We start from the raw sequence: 21,305 nt of genomic DNA on the forward strand, positions 1-21,305 counted from the left end.
ATCCATTCCGCAACATGCATATGTACATGATGAGCCCAAGCGGGCACACATCACCACAGTTAGTGAAACATGTTTTCTGCAGCATAGAAATCTATTCCTATATTGGAAAATGTCACATAGAAGAGGCCCTTGGTTGAACTACACAGTGGGCTCTTGGTATCCGCTGAGGTTTGGTCCAGGACCCCTTGTGAATACCGAAATCTGTGGCTGCTCAAGTCCCATTAAATGGCATAGTAAAATGGCAAATTCAGGGTATGTTTTTTAAAATATATATATATATTTAAATACTTTCAAGCTGTGGATGGTTAGATCCATGGATAAAGAATCCATGGATATGGACAGCTGATTGTACATGCTGCAAGATGGTGAGAAAGTAGGCAGAATCTTGGTCACATCCACGCTAGTCATGTCAATGGGATCTAAGTGTGAGAATCTCAGAGCCATGATGAATGATGATGAATCAGTGATGGTGCTTAAAGATCAGAACTCTGTCACTTTAAAAAAAATCTGTGTTTCCCTCCCTCCTCACCCTCCCTCCTTTCTCTCTCTCTCTCTCTCACTTTTACTGCAGGCTGGGAATGCTCTGCAGCAGCCTTCGCATCCTATCAATAAGGTTCAGTTAGCCAAAGTGGAGGATGGGAGCAGCATGGAACTGTCCCAGCTCCTCAATGAGATCAGGGCAAACTATGAAAGGCTCATCACCCGAAGTCAGATAGAGACCATCCTCTCAGCAGGGACCCAGGTAATGATCATATACAGACAGGCACCTACCCGAATAAGGAACCAGTCCAATGTGTACTCAGTTCCTCTCTCAGCCTCTGTGAGGTACAGTATTTCCTTTTTCAATGCAGCATTTTATTGGGGAAGGGAATCAGATTTATTTTCTTCTCTTCCCCCCCCCCCCTCCTTATCTCATACTGCAGTGTGTCGGGGAGAAAATATGCTAAGGTATATAAAAAGAATGCTAAGGTCGAATTGTGTCACCTTGCATTCAGATATTTGCCTAAATACAATGACAAAGCTTTTGCAGTTTATCTATCCCTCCTCATCCATGCGCTTTAAATAAATTTCTACTCTTAAGGCTCATTTTGATCTAATTCTTTCTTGCAAAGGAAGCAAATTAGGTTCCATTTAGCTGTGTGCTGTACAGTAAACGTAGTTAAGATGGGTTAGAATTGCTAAGGACCTATTACATTGTGGGAAGTGGCATTTTACTATCAAGGTAATATTTACAATGTCCCCTTGAAGACAAGTGTTCATAGTGTTCTGTAATGCTTTGCTGGCCCGCTTGTAATCCGAGATTTCTTAAAGGTTACTCGGTCATGATGACAGCATTAAAAATTCACACAGAAAGAAATGCCTCTGAAATTCACAGCTCACTGACAAGCCTGACAACTACCGTAAACATCATAAACCAAAAAAAGACAAGGTGGATGAATGCTGAGCTTATCACTTGGCTGTGCTTTGAAATTATTATTTCTAAATGAGTGATCCTTTTATAATCCCTTACGGCTGGCTTCCCTCTACAGTAGGCTGATACCATTTGTTTCTTTGGTTGAATTTAAAATCCTTTCCCTAGAGCTTGAGACATGTTACAACATTTCTTTGTTTTGTCTTATAAACTATCTGAGACATTAAAACCTTTAGTTACTGGCTTGCCCATCCAGTAAGGTTTTCAGTGAGAGAGAAATTTGGACCTGAATCTCCTATGTCCAACCTACATGTTTCAATACATTACACACCCAGCTTACTCTGTGCAGCATTTATGTGCAAGTCATTAATAGCAATATGCTTCATTGTTTAAAACTGTGCGTACGCATGCGTGTAATATTGTAGAAGTTGTTGTTGTTGTTAACTGTCCTCGAGTCAGCTTCAGCTCATGGCAACTCATAAATGAGATGTCTCTAAAATCCTCTGTCCTCAGCTGCTCTGCTCAGGTCCTGCAAGATCAGGGCCATGGCCTGCTTGATTGAAACTATTCTGGCATGAGGTCTTCTTCTCTTTCTACTGCCCTCTACCTTCTCTAGCATTATTGTCTTTTCTAGTGAGTCATGTCTTCTCATGATGTGGCCAAAGTACAACAGCCTCAATTTAGTCCATCTTGGCTTCCCAGGAGAGTTCAGGCTTGATCTGTCTTTTTAGCTGTCCACAGTATCCTCAACACTATTCTCTAGCACTACATCTCAAGTGAATTGATTTTCTTTCTATCAGCTTTCTTCACTGTCCAACTCACACATCCATACCTGTTGACTGGAAATACTATGGCTTGGACGAGCCTATCTCCAGTGTTAGGTTTTATATCTTTGCACTTAAGGTCTTTCATAGCTGTTCTCCGCAGTCTCAGTCTTCTTCTAATTTTTTCACTGCAATCTACGTTCTGATCACTGATTTATCCAAGCTATGGAAAATCTTTAACTATTTTTATTTCCTCATCATCTAGGTTGAATTTATTATATTATTTTTTTTATTTTCTTAACATTCAGCATTAAGTTTGCTTTTGCACTTTCTTCTTTGAGTTTCCTCACCAGTTGTTCCAAGTTTTTGTTGTTTTCTGCTAGTGGTATGGTGTCGTCTGCATATCTTAGATCGTTGATACTCCTTCCTCCAATCATCACTCCTCTTTCTCCAAGTCCTGTTCTGTGTATGATGTTATCTGCATAAAAGATAAACAAATAGGGTGAAAGATGGCAGCCTTGAAGTAGTACAGGTCTTATTCATACAAGTCTAGAACATGTTCAGTCATGTGAATGTTCAGTTAGAGTTGTTACCTCTTTTTAAACCTTTAACATCCACATTGCAAGCCCTTTACATTCTGAGAATAGCGCTGCAAGTATAGAATTAGCCTATTGTTGAGATTTTTGCTTGGTCTGTTATTGGTAAGAATGTAGCAAAATCTATAAATTCATTCATATTCAAGATGGAAAGAATTTAAAAATTAAAAACTCAGAAAGTGAAAGAAACCAAAACTAATAAATTTATCATTTTCTTAATGGGACCAACATACTTTCAGACAGCACTGTTCTGAATTACTGCATTTAAGGAAACAAAAACTTCTCCTGTAAGGATCATAGTCTTTGCCCTCCAAAATGTCACAAATGAAAATTGGGACATGTGTGGCCAAGCAACTTCAGAGTGTGAGCAAGATGGTAAAAGTTATAAACAAAGAAGGACATACAGGCTAGGGACTTTATCACACAAGCCTTTACATCTGGTGTTAAAGTTAAAGAATAGCCCCTTTGGCACTATTCATCTCAAAATGTCATAGCCATTTTGTTGCTCCTTCATTCTTAAGAGCATCCCTTTCCATTGATGGGAAACACCCATCAATAAGGTCCCAAACATGGCACTGTAGCATTTCTCCTCAAGTGTGGTAACATTCTGGAATGGCTGTTCTGGTATTGGACAGTCACATGGGTCAGTGTTCCTGTCTTCCTCCCTAGTCCAGAGCAGGCTTCTCCATGCCCCTACCCCAGCCTGCCAAAGATGAAATGATTGCTTTCTCACAAGTAAATAGTCCTTCTGTCTTTGGCAGGAGGGAATGGGGAGAAGGAGGGAGGGCAAGGAGGTGGGGTTAAGGGGGAATGAAGAAGAGATTGCAGGGGGACCCTCAATAGTTCAAAAGGCCCTATTATGCTATTGAGGATACATGTAGTATTAAAACTTTCCAAACTGTATGTTTTTTTAAAAAAAAATGCAATTGCATTATTAAACGCAATGCATCACCAGCTGTCGCTACTGAGAGGGTGGTGCTGCAGCCTCTAGAGGACCCATTTAGGGTCCAGTTCGGCTGCTGGGCAAGTGGGAGTGCCCCCTTTTTCACTCCCCCAATAGCCTTGCCAGTCCCTCTAGGTGTACCACTCCACCAGATGATACTTCCTCTCTTTGGTGTCACTCAATGCAATCCACACTCCCTGCACCCTAGTAATGATGCCCCTGCCTGCCCGCCCTATATCAGAAGATTTTGGGGGCAAAAATGCATAGGTGGTGGCTGGTACTCAAGCTTCAGTGTCATATGGGAATGATCATGTGGCTCTTCATATTCCTCAGTTTTTAGTCAAGGCCCAGCCCTACCATTAGGCAGAGTGTGGTAGTCCCTTCTAGCAGCAGATGCTGAGAAACAGGGAGCAAAGGCATGCATGGCCTCTCTGCTATCCTGCTGTCCTCAGCTACACCTGCTATCCCATTGTCAGTGTTGGCAGTGGTTTAACCTCCAGTCAATACTATTTAACATATAAAATGTGGAGTGCATCATATGGTCATTTGCTCCAAGCAGTAACATGTCAAATGTTGGCCCTGATATGAATGATTCTGCCCTGTTTCTAATGCAGGGACCCTGGAACTATTCAACTCAAGCATGTAATTATGAATTTTGTGTAGCTGTATGTGTGGTGTAATGGTTTGAGTATTGGACTATGACTCTGGAGACCAGGGTTTGAATCCTCACTCAGTCACAGAACCCCACTGGGTGACCATGGACAGGTCACACTCTCTCAGCCTCAGAGGATGGCAGTGGCAAACTCCTTCCAAAGAAAATTGACAAGAAAACCCCATGTAGGTTAGGCTTGCCATAAGTTGGAAACTACTTGAAGGCACACAACAACCAAACAGTAAAATCACAAAACAGTAAAATCACAAACTATAATGTATTATTATTATTATTATTTCAAAGAAGTAGCCATGGTTGTCTCTTGCAGAACAAAAAAAAAAAGGAAGGAAGAGGGAGGGGGGAAAAAGAATAGATTAACTGGTGCTTATCTGGTGGAACATCCGAGAGGGACGGGACTTCCACCCTCTGCGGGCAGGATGTCCGGGGGTAGGACTTCCCAGGAGAAACCTAAAGGCCCAAGAGGGCAGGGAGGAAGGAGAGGAACAGGTGGGGAGGATTTATTAGTGTTTCAGGTTGATGACTGAAACAGCATTAGGAAATGTAGTATTAGGCTACATCACACATATCAGAATCAATTGCAGGCCTAAAATGGATTTTTTCAGCTGAAAAGCAATGAAATGAATACAAGGATTAGGTGGAGATGTGAGGAACTATTACGTGTGGCCTACAGGCTGTATAATCCCTGCCTCAGATGATATCTGCCATACTTATTGACTCTCCAGATCTTTGAGGATGTGTCATGGAAAGATAATTTGTAATTTGGCAATGACAGAGTACACTGACTTTGTACATTAGGTGCAAGATGTCCAGACAGTGAGAAGGCAATCACAGAAAAATAATGTTATGAGTAATATGAGTAACCCAACAATTACAGTATTTTTTGCAACTCAGCTGATGAGCCCATTTCCTATATGGTACTCCCTATTTATTTATTTATTTATTTATTTATAGTATATAAATTTTAGAATATTTCTCTTCATTTCAAAACAGCTTCCAGACACTGAAGGAAATTATATATTCATAACTTAGGCTTTATAAAAGGAATATGCAAACCATAGCTCATGGGTCAACTATGTTTTGTGTAGTCCCTTTCCATCCAAGTAAGAATTTTAACAGATGACAGGAGAGAAGATCTCTGAGCAGTGCAGGGGGGTTATGACAGGCAGAAGGCAGGTTTCAACATTTCTTGCTGTTGTCATTGTTGTCGCTGCTGTTGTTGTGCGCCTTCAAGTCATTTCCAATTTATGGACACTCCAAGGTGAACCTATCACAGGGTTTTCGTGGCAAGATTTCTTCACAGCAGGGTATGCCTTTGCCTCCCTCTGGGGCTGAGAGAGAGTGACTTGCCCAAGGTCATTCAATGGGTTTCCATGGCTGGGGGAGGGATTCAAACCCTGGCCTCCAGAGCTGTAACCTAACATTCAAACCACACCAGTAGTCCCAGACTTTTGTCCTCCAGGTGTTTTGGACTTCAGCTCCCAAAATTTCTGACTGTTGGTCAGATTGGCTGGGGCTTCTGGAGCTGAAGTCCAAAGTACCTGGAGGACCACAGTTTGGGAACTATTGCACTACTACATCTGGAACACCCTTCCAGTTCCTCCACAATATTGGCAAAAGCTGATCTCCCCACCCTCAGCCATAAGGTGCTGCTTTTAAGCATATAGGAAAGGCTAGTAGGAGTGCAAGAAGCCTGATCTTCATCACAATAGCAAGCAGCTAGGGAAGGGCTAAAAATTTGTAGGCACATGTGAAAGAGTTATTTATTCATTTACTTCATATCCCATCTGGCTCCCAATATGAGATCCAAGACTGTAAATGGGGAGAACTGTATGAATAGTAGAGAGATGAGTATGAAGGCGGACTGTGTGCCTCTGAGATGGGGCAGGGCAGAGAGTTCCCAACAGATTAACCTCTTGGGTTAAAATGTTGTCCACCCCAGAGCTAGGCTGTTTATTTTTCTTTTACGCTGTGACTCATTTCATGGCTTTGGGGCATCTTTTATTCAAAGTTAATAATGCTTCTCTTTTGTATTACGTAATCTATTATATAATAACCTAAGGGACAAGGTCAATATGGGACTAACAAATTCAAATAAATAAAAACAAATTATAATCATTTAATCTTATTAAATGCTCAGACGTGAAGCATAAATTTAAAGCTTTGTTTCCAAAACCCAATACATCGCTTTTGGACACATGCCTATTTTAATTCCATATCAAGAAATGTAATTGTAGAGTTGGAGACAGAATGACAAACTTTTCAAGAAGCAGGATTCTGTGGCTCCTTAAAGACTGTGGTTTTTCTGGCATGCTTATTTCTCAGATGCAGTGTTTAAACCTAAACCATTGGACTTCCCTAACCAGGATGTCTGGGTTTTATTTTATTTTTTTAAGATTCATGGATTTGGCATATAAGGTCTTTCTGTGTTTGAAAGAGGCATTTACAGTATGTTGCATCCTGATTATAAGACATCCAAACTTAGAACTGTTCTTGACTACAAACACCACATTCTTCTAAGACTCACCATGCTACTCTCACTTTTGACTTTTAAACTTTACCACACTCTCCTAAGGCTACACTCTTGTGTTCACAAACATGGGAATAAACCCGAGTGGGACAAATTTGTGAGTAAATATGCATATGATCAACCTTTGCTTCATGAGAGCTCTTCTGCCAGCCGCAGAGCAACTTTTTTTTTTAAACTTCTAAATCAAAAACAGCCTGGATTGTCCAGCCAAGGCTGTTACTATTTCAAATGCTTGCTTTACTCTTCTGACATTTTAGTCTGAATGGGGAACTCCATCTAAAACAAGTACATAGAGATCTCCTGTTGTTACCGGTAAATGCCCACGAGTCAACTTTGACTCATGGCGGCCCTATGGATGAGACACCTCCAAGTCCCCATGTCCTCAACATCTCTGCTCACATCTTACAGGCCTGTGTTTTCCCTGCTTGAGTCTAACCATCTGGCATGTGGTCTTCCTCTGTTTCTCCTGGCTTCCACCTTTCCTAGCATCATTGTCTTTTCTGATCATTCATATTTCCTCATGATGTGGTCAAAGTATGACAGCCTCAAATTTAGTCATCTTGGCTTCCTATGAGAGCTTCGGCCCGATCTGTTCTAGAACCCATTTGTTTGTCTTCTTAGCCATCCACAGCATTCTCAGTACTTTTCTCCAACAGCACATCTCAAATGAGTCTATTTTCTTCCTATCGGCTATTTCAACTGTCCAGCTCTGACATCCAGACATGGCGATGGGGAATAAATGGCTTGGGCAATCCACACTTTAGTATTCAGTGTTATGTCTTTACACTTTATGATCTTGTCCTGTTCTTTCCTAGCTACCCTTCCCAATTGTAGTCTTATTTCTTGACTGCAATCTCCATTCTGATCAATATTTGAACCAACATATGAGAACTCTTTCGCTATGGAGTGAAGTAGATGGCCCAGCAGCATCGTCCAGAGGCCGCCCTGGTCACAATTGCACTGGGACCATTGTAACCGCATGCCTCGCTTCCAAAGTGGGCTGCTGCTGTGGTCCCAAGCCAGCCACCACCAGGATCCAGATTATTCCAGATCCAAAGGACCAGATCATGGCGCTGCAATTTCTCAAAGGACCTGAGTGTACAGAGTGGATTGTATGGGAGAAGGTGATCCTGTAGGTACCCTGAACTCAAACCATGTAGGGCCTTAAAGATAATAGCCAACTAACATGGCCATTGGCTAGAGATGATAGAAGTTGCAGTTCAAAACATTTTGAGGATATCTGCTTGAGGACAGCTATTCTATACCACTCTAAGAATTGTTGCATATGCTGGGTCATTCCAAGCCAGTATATCATCAACCTGGCACATGTCCCTAAATGTCTCAGTGGGACTCATCCAAACAGGCAAGCATTACATCTTGCCTAGTCTAGGATGACAATTTTGGCTCCAGACACCAGCAATCCACTTTATGACAAGGGTACTGTTTCTCACAATCCAGTATAACTGCAATTGTGAATTCGCTTGCTTTGATATGCCTAACCATTTTATTCAAGGTGAAGTCGAAGGCTTTCATGGCCAGCATCCATAGTTTTTTGTGGGTTTTTGGGGCTATGTGGCCATGTTCTAGAAGAGTTTATTCCTGATGTTTCACCAGCATCTGTGGCTGGCATCTCTGAAGATGCCAGCCACAGATGCTGGTGAAATGTCAGGAATAAACTCTTCTAGAACATGGCCACATAGCCCAAAAAAACTCTTATTCAAGGCTTGCATTGAAGATATTGCCAGAATGTCCTCTTTCAGTCTTTTAGACCACAAGTGCAGTAATTCTCTCTCATCCTTCCCCTTCCCTCACACAGTTCCAATCAAGGTGTTGGGATGAGAAAAATAACTAAAGAGGACTCAAACTGAACATGAATGTGGCCTCAAATTTGTAAATCACTTTGACTTCAGACATGTTTGTCTATCAATGAGGTCATTTCTGTAGTTCAAGTGGGCAATGTGTGGCCCTCCAGATGTTGGTGGATTGCAACTCTCATCATCCTTCACCACTGGGTACTTCTCAGATAGAGCTGATGAGAGTTGCAGTCCAACAAATCTGGAGGACCACAAGTCACTCACTTGCTGTACATGAACCATCAGTTCTAGCCTTGAGGGTGTTCATTCCTAGGATTTTAAAATGTTAATACCATGGGTTTATGATCAGTCTGAACATTCAGTGGAACCTCATATATGCATTGATTATGTTCTCCCATAGTAGGCTACATATCTGCTATTCAGTGTTGAAAGAGGGTACATAAATGAATTTATAAATAGCATGGACTCCTGTGATGTCACCAAATGTTTCACAGTGCTGTTGTTGAAACATTCCTCTTGCTCTTTCAAAATGCAAAGGAAATTGTATGCTCTCTGTGGTGAGTCAAAAATATATTGATTAGCAGATTGCTTACATATTGGATAGCTACAGATGTTTATCTTATCCAGAATGGTAAATATTAATTTAGCCAACCAATCAGCACTCATAATCTGCTGATGCTGGAAGGCAGTAGTAAAGTATGGCTTCACTAAACACTCTTAAATCCAGACTCCCATTTTTCTTCTCAGTAATGTCTAGGCTGTTGATTAAAAGGATAGGTACCCCCCCCCCCCCCTTTTATGAACCTCCAGTGAGTCCTTAAGTCTATGGAGTTTATTGCACTGCCCTTTTCCATCTTTCCCTACTGAGCTAGGCATGGGATGAAAACTTTTATCTACAGATTTTATTGCACACATTTGTGCCCAGGCCAGAGACATCCCATACCCAACCAGGGCATCCCAGGCCTGATCTGTATTTCTCCTGTATTTTGCAAAGGACATGAAAATCGCGTTCTTTCAAAAAGTGCGGGAGGAGTCAGGATCGGGTACAGGATGCCTCCTGCCCAGGCATGGAGGTGTGCGATAAAATCCGTGTTTAAAAGGTTTCATCCCAGGCCTAGCTCGGGAGGGAAGGATGGAAAAGGGCAGTGCGGTAAACTACTATAATACCAAGGAGGAAGGGACTTTGAACATAGTGAGGCTTACTTCTGAGTAGACAGGTTTAGGGTTGCACTGTGTGTCAATCTATCACTGAACATGGTACATATAGTAATCAGTATAACTTTATAAGGACGAGCACAGGGCCCATGATGTCAGAATACTAAGAAATCAGTTCTTCTTGGTGTAGGATAATTTGTACTTCAATATGATATGCCTGTTATGATTTACTCGATAAAGGACACCATGGCCCTGAATTTGCAAGACCTGAGCAAGGCTATTTTAATAACAGGATCTCTTGGTGGTCTCATTCATAGGGTTACTATAAATCAAAGCCAACTTGATGGCACGTAATAATAGCAAATATGCTCTGCACATCAGTGAGCTGTATGATAGCCAAACAAGGTTATGATAGATGCCCTGGTGATGAGAAATTAAATCTGCCTTCATATCTGTCTGTCACCATTGACTTCTCCATATTTTATCCAGATGCTCTCAGATATTCTAATCTCTTTATGACTTAGTACTTGTTTCCAATGGAATGTAGGAAGAACACTGGCTTCTGCCCCACAGTCATGCCTAATTTTAGAGGAACAGCCTTTATAAAGCAATGTGGAATAACATGGCCTAGACAAATCAGCAGCCAGGGAACCTGAAGACACCACATCTGGGAAGCGATGTCATTCATATTTGTGTTTAGTTGGAGATTTCTGAATGTCTTCTAAGGATTCTAAGGCTATCTGCCCCTTTGTCTTTATACAGAGATCTTGTGCTCTCTACTAGTTTTCTTTCTGTGTTCTCTATCAAGAGTTCAATAAGTTGTATTCTCAAAGTAGGGTGGCAGGGAATAGAACGACCCTTTATGGAATCAGTCCTATCTGTCATCCTTTTTTACTCCCACTTTGAAACCATCCCATCTTCCTTTATTCTTCCTGAATCAAGCACTGTCATCATGGAGATCCCACTGCTATATAGCGATTAGTGGCAGACAGTACCTGGATTGGAGACTGCTAATGAATGCCAGGTGTTGTAAGCTATATTTCAGCGGAAAGAACTGAATACCTCTGAGTATTCTTTGCCTAAGAAAAAACAATGAAGTTCATGGGATCACCATAAGTTGACAGGCAACTTCACGGCATATGCACATAGGAAAAGGGAAACACAGGTTCAAATCCTCACTCAGACTTGAAGTTCATTGTGTGCTCTTTGGCCAGACATGTTCATTGTTAAGCTCTATGGAACAAAGGATGGGACAAAAACACAATAATTAATAATAATAATAAATTATGTGCAAATAAGATATATCAAGAAAGGCTCAAAGCACTGTATTTTAGATTTTCCTTCCTCACTTAAGACTTCAGACAGTTCCCACTTCTAGTACTTCATTCACCAAAATCCTTTCCTTCTGGTCATGCATTCCTACTAAACTAATAGTAATACAATATTCCATCATTGACCATACTATATTCAAAGCATGCCAGGTTATGGAAGGCTGGACTGCACTGTTATTTATTTAAACTGTTTAGTCTAAGGCAGCTGCTCTTAGAATAATAAAACACAATAAAAATTGATCAACCAATAAATAAAAAAACTCAATAAAATAATAAACCAGCATGTAAAAATACTTCACAATAACAACAGCAATATAAGAGATCATAGAAGTGATTCATGCCGCCCAAACGATTATATACTAGGTACAATAAGTCAGAGCAGTAAAATCAAGCCCATAAAGCCCAAGCACTTTCTTTAAAGGGACAGAGTCTTGATTGTGTAGCAGAAGACCAAAAATGAATGGACAAATAAGTTTTTCCTAGGCAGAAACACCAAAGTCTGAGCCTAGGGTAAGACTAAAATGTGTCTTTAGGTGGGGTGGTCATGTTACAACATATCTCCATAGACTCTGTTTAAAAAAAATTTTTTTTTTTTAAGTATGTTCCTGGATTCTCTCAAAAGCTGAAATAAGTGGTATTCTACAAATAATCACTGAGCCAAAAGATGTGCTGTTAATAAATGCTATATGAACAATGAGGACTTTATCACATGAGACAATAAAAAGAGAATTTTAACAGGATAAAAGCATCTTTGGCCAATATTTATCACACACTGTGTCCGTCAAGCTGCTCCCTTGCATTCCAGTTGGCAGGTAGTATACATTCCATTGATGGGTAAAACCCATCAATAGGATCTCAATTTTGCTGCTGTTGCATTACTGCCTTTTTGCAATAGGTCCCTTCACTGCAGTTCTGCTTCTCAGGCAGTCATATTGTGTGAATGGGAAAGTTCCTCCCCTTCTCAGCAGCTGTGGATGCCAACAGCTTTCCAAAGCTGGCTTCTGTGTGCACATTCACACAGTAGTCAGCTTCAGAAGGGGATTGGCAGCAACAATTACTTGAACAGGGCTCTGGGTGGATGTGCACACAGCAGCCCCATGTTTTGGGAGGGGGAAGGAAGGAGTGACCTCAGATGCTAACTGCCTCCTGAAGCCAAGTGCTATGTGTATATTCACACAGCAACCAGGTTCAGGAGGTGGTTGGCAGTTATGATTGCTCATTCCCACCCTTCCTCCCCAAAGAGGGCTTTTGGCAGTGTGGAAAAGAGATCACGCAATCATGGATCGTAAGGAAAAGTGTGATAAGAAATGATGCCAAACTGGTATGCTTCAAGTTTCAAAATATTGTAGTTGTGGAAGGACAGAAGGCTGGTGTGATGAAGTCTTCAGAATGCAGCAATTGCACAAATCATATGAGGCTTAAAGTGCAGTTGCCTTCTGTATTCATGGATTCCTTATCCATGGGTTTAACCATCCATGGCTTCAAAATGTTTTTTTTAATAAAGTTTATTGAATTTAAAATATACACATTAAAACTATAAAAACATACATACAACTGCAAACAAACCAAACCTATGGTAGTCAAGAGTACCACAAAAGAAATTACTGAATTGGTATCATTTCTGAATGTATTTCTTTTATCCTTTATAACCTTCTTCATACCAACAAACCTTTCTTTATCCTTTCTTTTTTGTCCTTCTTATCCTCCTTTAATCCCTCTTTCCCTTTCTAATTACTCAAATTCTTCCTTTCAATTTCTTTTATACATGTCCCTTCTTTAGCCCTCTCCAACCTTTTAATCTCTCCACTTCTACACCTTTCACCACATATCTCTTCCTTTTGATCTCTCATTTGACCCCTTCTCAAACCTTCATTCACATACTGTTGTTCTGTTTCATCCTTGACTGACTTTCTTTCCCTGGATTCATGTAGCTCCATCTACCTTTTCCCATACTTTATCTATTCCTAGCTACCTTGTGAGCTTATCTTACCTTAAACTCTTAATAGTGAAACTTCATTAAATCATTCTTTCCCTTAGCGATTCCTTGAAAAAAAAGATTAGGCCTTTACTACATAGACAAAGTCAAGATTTCTTCCTGTTACGGTATTGTTCCAAAACCTCTTTAAGTAACCCATCACTTTCTTCCATACCTTGTTTACCCCATTTGTTTTGTCACCTGGTGCACTTTGCACCTCCTGCATCCCCTTGTGATGCCACGGAGGTAGCCTATTGAAGTAAAGAGGTCCATCATGCCCAGGAATTGCTTTGTTTCAAAAACCTGGGGTTCATACACATGAGCAAAAATGGCATTTTTACTGACTCGGGCAGGTTGAATTCACATTGTGAATGCTTCCTTGCAGCTAGAAGCAGCCACTAGTGAAAGAATGAGTAAAGACGAAGAAGTGCTGAAGGCAGCCAGGGCAGAGTTAAATGAAGCTAGACGTCAGTGGCATCAAATGCAGACGGAAATTGACTCTCTCCATGCGATGGTAAGTAAATACAATCCAATTACCTTACTACATATGCGTGGGGTGGGGATAACATTTTTTCTGTTGGAGGCTGTATCCAAAGTATACTAGAAATCCTAAAACAAAAACCATGGAATAAGGTGTAAATGTTCTGGTGCTTCCATAATAGAAGCAAACATATATCCCCCAGCTTTTTTTTCTTTTGCTTTAAAAGAGCAGAGGAGGAGGTTTAATGTACAGACACGATCAGCAAGGGCTGTAGTAGTGGATGCAATTAGTAGATATGATATTGTTGGGAGAATCAGCAGTCAGGCTTTGCACTTTTCAGGAATGAGGAGAACACAACTATTTTGGTTACACCTGAATAGCCCTGGGCCACAGCATGGCCACCTAACATTAAACCCGTCTGCTGGCCAATAATTGAAACCTAGAGTGCATCTATACCATAGAAAAACTGCAGTTTGACAACACATTAACTGTCATGGCTCCATCCTACAGAATCCTGGGATTTGGAGTTGTGTGAATTACCAGCTCTCTTTGACAGAGAAGGCTAAAGATTTTGTAAAACTACAAATACCAAGATTCCATAGGATGGAGTTGCAGCACTTAGAGTGGTATCAAACTGTATTATTTCTGCAATGTAGATGCACCTCTAGTCACCCAGCTTGCCTGCTGGATGGTGCTGAAATGACAAAATGTGGAAATCCACTTGGATGAGAGTGAGGCAGGGCCATCTGCCCCAGAACTAGGAGTAATATGGTTGTCCACAACGTCACAGTGACCCTCCATACTGGGTATAACAGGAGCACAGGCCCGACATGCTCCCAAAATTGGATCAGCCCCTCCATGCCAAAACTGTACAAAGTTATGACAATCAAAATTAGCAATGTGACTCTATTACCAGAGAAATCATCTATGTCATCTATAAAAAAATGCTAGCACTGAGGAAGAGTATGTAGGAATGGTGACCAAAACTGAGTGATATAGACAAAAATACTCAGAATGTAACGGATTCTCCCATTTTTATTACATTTATTGAGGCCTTCACTCGAAAACCAACTTCAGCAATTTTTTTAAAGTGTGCTTTTAAAATTTTAACTCTCCATTAATTTTTTTTTAAAGCCATCGTTTTGAGAAATACATTTCAGTTTGTCAATTAGCACCTCCATTTAACAGGAAAAAGGCCTGGAAACTGCTCTGCGCACCACAGAAGAGAAGTACCAGACTCAGCTCAAGGATTTGGAAAGAGAGATTGAAGATCTGGAGACAGAGCTACAAGAGGTGCGACATGGCATCGAGAAACAGCTCCAGCAACATGAAGAATTACTGAACACTAAGATGAAGCTCGAGCAAGAAATTGCCAGATACCGCAGTCTGCTGGAGAAGGAGGAAAAAAGGTACTCATAGCTGAAAATAATCAGGCTTCTTGGGTTAGTATTATTTATTATTACTTCTTTTCCTTGTTAGATTTTGCTTATATTGCATGTTCATCCAGCCTTTTTCACCAAAAATCTGTGATTAAGGCAGTTAATAAACATCATTTACTTATATTCTGTATCTTAACCAAAGCTCTCAAAATGCCCAGGACTGGGGCAAGACCAAGCATTGTAACTGAGCTGAGAAGTGTTCATGCTGTACTTATTGGTTGCAACAAAATACTCGTAGCAACAAAAACAAATACTTGGTGCTGTAGGCTACATTTCAGAGGAGGGGACTGGCAAAACCACCTCTGAGCATTCCCTGCTTAAGAAAACCCTATGAAATTTATGAGGTTGTCGTAAGTAATAGGCAAGTTGAAGGCACATACAAACAACAACAAAATAATCATGCCAAGTTTATTTAAAGGCAAGAGGCATGCTTTCTTGCTCAATGACTGGTTATTACAAGAACAAGCTTGGACAACTCTCAAGCTCCCCTGTCATGCGCAAGCGGGAGCTTCTGATTTCTCTTTTGTAATCCAGTTTGACACCACTTTAACTGCCATGGCTCAATCCTATGGAAATATGGGATTTGAAGTTTGGTGGGGCATCAGACCTCTCTGACAGGGAAGGATAAATACCTCATAGAACTATCCCAGAATTCCATAGCATTGAGCCATGGCAGTTAAAGCAGTATCAAGTTGCTTTATTTCAGCCGTGCGGGTGCACCCTATGTCATCAGAATTACAGAATTACAACAAAACAGATCTTAGGTTTTTCTAATCACCAACCCCAGTCCCCAAAAAACATAGTTTCCTAGTTGATATATAATTTGAGATTACATTTAATTAATCCAGGGACCTTCATTTGTAGTATACAAGAATGGAATGCCCAATTGAGGGAAAGAGCCAAAGTACAGCCGTTCCTCCTTTCTTTCCACCATTTTCTCTGTAAGGCTCTCCTTTTTTCTCCCCTTTACACTCACAACATGCAGAAAACCTAAAGTGGTCCAGAGAGCTCCATGAGTTGAATCCAGTTTCCCCATCAGTGCTATAGGAGAACAAACAGTGTATAAAACAGCACTGAACTGACCCTGTATTAATGTGCTGCAAGTAGATAATACTAGACAGAAAGGGGACAGATAGCCTTTCCACTGCAGACCAAACAAGTTCAACATGGACTACGAAACTCTACAACAACACACAGAGTTAACTCACCACAAACGTCCGTGGTGTCTATCCACTTAGAAAGCTACATGTATGAACAAGCCCATTCTACAGTGTTATGATTTGGGAGTCTTGTTTTCTTTGTAGGTTGCACCATTCTACACACCAAGAAAGAAAAGATGACAAAAAGCCTACCACCAGCCGAATAGCTTTTATCTTGCCTTCACGTGAGTTTCTTTAAAGCCAAGCAATGACTTAAAAGGATAAATGATAATTTAGGCAAGGCTTAATTTGAAGTGGGTCTCAGAAATTTAGGATGATAATAAATCATGTTATGTGGGGAACTCCTCTGTTTATGGCCTGCCATAAGGTATAAAACAATTCTCTCTCTCTCTCTCTCTCTCTCTCACACACACACACACACACACACACTCATACCTGTATCTATCTGTAGACTGCCCTGACCAACCAGATTCTGCTGATCCCCTGCTTGGCTATCTGGACTAGCCACCAGATTCCCTCTACATATCTCTGAACACCTTGGCAACTAGAAAGCAAGACTCATGCACAGTTCTGTCATTTTCTAATTGGAAAAATGTGTTTATTGATTGCTATCACAAAGTTGAAGTGGCACTTGTAGGACATCTAATCCAACCCTCTGCTTGAAAATTTCCAGTAAGGAAAAAGATGGAGCTGCTCCCTTCCCCACATTCTTCAATGTATGTTCACTATATCGGTGGAATGATACTCATGGCAAGGTGTGTTATATGTAGTTTATGAATCCAGAGAGACAAGTCAGAACAAGTCATTCAACATATGCAATAAGATCAAAGTAAGGTCTCAGCAGCTAAAGACTTAACACAACTCCATTCCATGGCACGTTTTCTTGCTTTGCAAACATCACAACAGGCCATTTCTGGGAACACTAAAAGCCATCTTATATTGTATCAAACCCCTGGTCAGTCGAGCTTGGTATTATCTGTGCTTGTCCAGGGCTTTCAGGCAACAGTCTTTCTCGGCATATTATTTATTTATTTAGGTATTTATATCCCGCCCTTCAGCCCTAATGGCTCTCAGGGCGGCTTACAATAATATTTTTAATCAGACAGTTCCCTGCCCTCAGGCTTACAATCTAAAAGACACAAAACAAAAGGAGAAGGGAATGATGGAGGGAAAGGGGATGAGGTCCAGTGGTTCTTCTCTCCCTCTGAGGCCTGGACCAAGACAGATGGATTGGAGGGAGGGCTCTTCCTTCTTCCAGGCTGGCCCTGATGGAGCTGGACCTGCCTGGTGAACGCCCTCACCGGCCGAAAGATGACAGTTATGGAGGTGATATTAGGTGATGCTGAGGACTGAATCCGAAACCTTGTCCGTGCAAAGTTTGCATTCTACCACTGAGCTTTGATCCTTCTCTTTCTCAAATACTTGGTCTTCTGGCAGGAATCTAGGATACCAAATTACCCCCCAAAACAAGAGGGAGATTAACAGCCTGTCAGTCAGTGTCACATCAGATTTATCAGTTCCACCCAGCATCAGTATTGCTCATGAAACACTGCAACTGAACTAAGGTAACAGTCAGATGTAACTTGTCAGATATTTGTGGGATAACAGACATGTACATTTAGTTTTATGGGCTACATTTCAAACCTGACATTCCTTCACTGAGCTCAAGATAATATTTATAGCTATCATCTTCCCCTATTTTATCCTCACAACAACCCAGTGAGTTTCATGGCTCAGTGGGGACTAGAACCAGTATCTGCTGAGTGTGCGTCCAAAACCCTGACCACTAAAAACCACACTAGCTCCACACTGTATTACTGTAGATACACCCTTGATGTGCAAAACTATGTCTTTCTGGCAAAAGAACATTAAAAGTCAAGCACCAGGAATAAGGCCAATGTAAGTCTTGCACTACAGATCACAGACTCATGTCTGAATGTGAAATTTCTTATATATCTGTGTACTTTCTCCCCTTTATACAGCAAGCGAGCTAAAGAAGCATGAGATTGAAAAAGTAGAAATACTGACAAAGCAAGCAGTCTTAAATGGAGATGTTGCAAAGGAACGTGCAGAAGCTCATGGCACAATACAGTAAGTAAACAGAAAAACAAAAAAGGGTCTGTGTACAAGTAATAAGGAAATATTTTCTAAGGCAGATCCAACCTAGAATGTTTTGGTGTGAAATTATACTATCCCCTTCTATTAGAAAACAAGGATATATAATCCATAAAAAGGTTCTCCCACATAAATTTAATACAATGAATTGAAAGGGTACAAGAACTCTATTATCATCAGCCATGTCTAAGATCTGCCACTGAAAGTGGCTACATCCCCATTCCTCATGGTAAGGAGGTTTCTACTCTAACATTCTGCCTAAGGATCCACCCTGTAGCATCCATTAATATTTCTTTCAGACAATACAGGGTCACCTAGCATGAATGTGTCTTAAATGTCACTGTGGTAAAAGATATTAGTAACCAATTAATGTTTGTAGTTTATTAGCCCATGGTAAACAATGTACAATTTCCAGGATCTGGTTCCATTATGATGACAGATGGTGCCTTCAATCCCAGTCAGGAGGAATTGAGCTCATTGACTCAATTGCTGAATGATGAGTCAAGTCCCATTGACTCACTGGGTCTACTCCATCTGGAACTAGCAACTGAATTCATAATATAATATTATCACCATGTGTGGCCAGACTGTAGCATTTTTATCCCATTATGAAATTGTAGCTTGAAGATATGTTCCTGTGCATAATTTATCATTAATTTATCATTTCAGGACCGAAAAAGTTGATGAAGTGATTAAAGAATGGGAAGGCTCTTTCTTTAAAGACAACCCTCGCTTAAGGAAAAAATCAGTTTCTTTGCGCTTTGATCTCCACCTGGCAGCCACAGATGAAGGTTGTTTACAGACTAAACAGAAAAGCTTGCCTGATATCGAAGTGAGATTGGTTATGAGGAGGTCTTGCAGCATCCCATCAATCAAAACTTAAATTGGCACCAAACTAAGCCAAAGATTATCCATGGATGAGTTTCAGAAATAAATGCTAGTGTGGACCTAGATGAACTACACGATCGCCTACAATACAAAGAATATGCTCCTCAGCTAATATATATTTCTATAACCTAATGATCATTTTGAAGACATAAAAAAGGGTTAAGGGTATAACATTTCTGAGAAACAGAATCACTATTTGATTATCATTATTGTGTCTGCTGAAATAGTTTCCGCTCCTGGCTTTTAGAATTTTAACACATACTTCAGAATTTAATAGATCCATTCTTGCCTTTGTGGAAAAGAATGTCCACACTAGAAAAGACTCAGGCATAAGATTATGAATGGCATAACTGCATTCAACTATTTTGATTCCCCCCCCCCCCAATCACAATTAGCATTTTATTGAATTGTCAATATGTCTCTCCTGACAATCAGTAAATCCATGAAAAACCTTCATGGGAGCAGATGGACTTCAACCCATCAACTTCCAAAGTCATCCAACCAAAGTCTATTTCAAGTCCAAACCATTTTCAGAAAATTGTTAATGGTCACAACAAAATTTATATCTATTATTTGTCAAAGCTATCCAATAATTATGCACTTATCCTAGGATCTGGGTACAACAATAGTTGGATTTCTCTAACAGATCCACGCTAGAATTTTCAAGGCTTATTTTTAAAGCCATTTTAAGCCATACCTTGCAATCTGATCCCATCAACATTTTTGTAAAACCCTGCTAGTTTAACCTCAAGAGTGGCTACAGCCAAGACAATAGTTTAACCAACAGGAAGGTATCCAAATTTCCTGTGACTGCCAACTCTCACTGTCTCAACTGGCTTCTCTTTGGTGAGAGTGTTTCAGGTTTTGTCTTCTGCCCTATAGGATTCAAATATGTATGGCAGTAAATAGATCCATGATCTATTACATGGTTACTGATAATATAAAATGACCTATCTAGTACATTTCTTGCTGTCCTTTCATTACTGGGTTTTAGTAAGCAAAATATTTTCTTGAAATTAAGCTTTCAAATATGATTTTTTTTTATATATATTTATTTAGACTTTACCGTTTGTTGCAAAAGACCGAGGGTAGATTATCCATGCCGACATGTGTTTCTGAATTGTTTTATATTTCTTGTAGTTAGTATTCTGGTTTCTGTAGAACCAATTGCAAACCTCTCGGTTTCAGTACATGGAGGAGTTCAGCTGCAATGTTGCAGGGATAAAGGACAAAATATTTTTATGATGTCTGTGCCTATATCATATGGTCTATCATCATAACTACTGGAATTAAAAAGGATTTTTAATTCTACTGGATTAAAAAGGGCTACATGCTAAAGCCAAAATCATGTTAAAGTCTTAGGTGTATCACACTTTCTAAATGCTTAAACTTTTTGTTTTACTTTTAGTTTTATATTTGTGTCCCATTTGTGGTGTAGACATCTGCATGTTGGAGTAGGGCTCTGCAAGACCAGAGTTCAAGACCATGAAAACTCACTGGTGACTCCTTGTGTGTTATACTCTCTCAGCCTCAGGTGAAGGCAATGGCAATCCATCTCTGAATATATCTTTTAAAGAAAAAACTATGAGAGGGTCACCATAAATCTGAGTCAATTTGAAAGTATAACAGCAACAACAAATAATGGCATTGCAGCCACTACAAGCTGTCCACACAAAATTACAAATGAAAAAGACAATGGAACCTGTGGCTTTCTGAAGCTGGTGTTACCTGGCAAAATAGGATCTTTCTGTACAGACAACAATTCCTTCACCTAATACAATTTTTCATCATCTTGTGTTTATACTATAGCAAACCTCTCAAAGAAATATCCCCTGGGCATTTTATAGAACTATAAAGTACATATTGCCTTGAGTCCCTATACTGGGAGAAAGGTGGGATATAAGAAAATAATAATAATAATAATAATAATAATAATAATAATTCTTTCAAATTGCAAAGCGGTAAATCTAATCTTGAACACAAGCATTAAGTTTATAATGAAATTAGAGGGCTAGGCTGTCATTTTGTTCCAT

The 21,305-nt window shown here is 40.2% G+C and overlaps 1 protein-coding gene across 2 annotated transcripts; it reads left to right on the forward strand.

Moving 5' to 3' along the window:
* The first annotated feature begins 635 nt into the window (after positions 1 to 635).
* LOC149309153 (keratin-like protein KRT222) lies at positions 636 to 20,519 on the forward strand. 2 transcript variants are annotated; one of them, XM_089531187.1, is made up of 6 exons: positions 636 to 742; positions 13,575 to 13,703; positions 14,859 to 15,079; positions 16,414 to 16,493; positions 18,252 to 18,360; positions 19,054 to 20,519. In XM_089531187.1, the coding sequence occupies exons 1-6, from the start codon at positions 647 to 649 to the stop codon at positions 19,265 to 19,267; spliced, it is 849 nt and encodes a 282-aa protein (XP_089387313.1). In that variant the 5' UTR covers positions 636 to 646; the 3' UTR covers positions 19,268 to 20,519. The 2 variants fall into 2 exon arrangements, with proteins under 2 accessions (XP_089387313.1, XP_089387312.1); XM_089531186.1 differs by lacking the exon at positions 636 to 742 and adding an exon at positions 753 to 825.
* Positions 20,520 to 21,305: the final 786 nt, after the last annotated feature.

This window comes from Sceloporus occidentalis, unplaced genomic scaffold (genome assembly GCF_023333645.1).
Source record: "Sceloporus occidentalis isolate IW3139 unplaced genomic scaffold, rSceOcc1.0.p SCAF_7, whole genome shotgun sequence".
NCBI lineage: Eukaryota > Metazoa > Chordata > Lepidosauria > Squamata > Phrynosomatidae > Sceloporus > Sceloporus occidentalis.

Coding starts and splice junctions, on each gene's coding strand:
- LOC149309153 (XM_089531187.1), top strand. CDS start 647: ATGGAACTGTCCCAGCTCCTCAATGAGATCAGGGCAAACTATGAAAGG. Junction 15,080..16,413: donor CTGGAGAAGGAGGAAAAAAG/GTACTCATAGCT, acceptor TTTTCTTTGTAG/GTTGCACCATTCTACACACC. Junction 16,494..18,251: donor AGCTTTTATCTTGCCTTCAC/GTGAGTTTCTTT, acceptor CCCTTTATACAG/CAAGCGAGCTAAAGAAGCAT.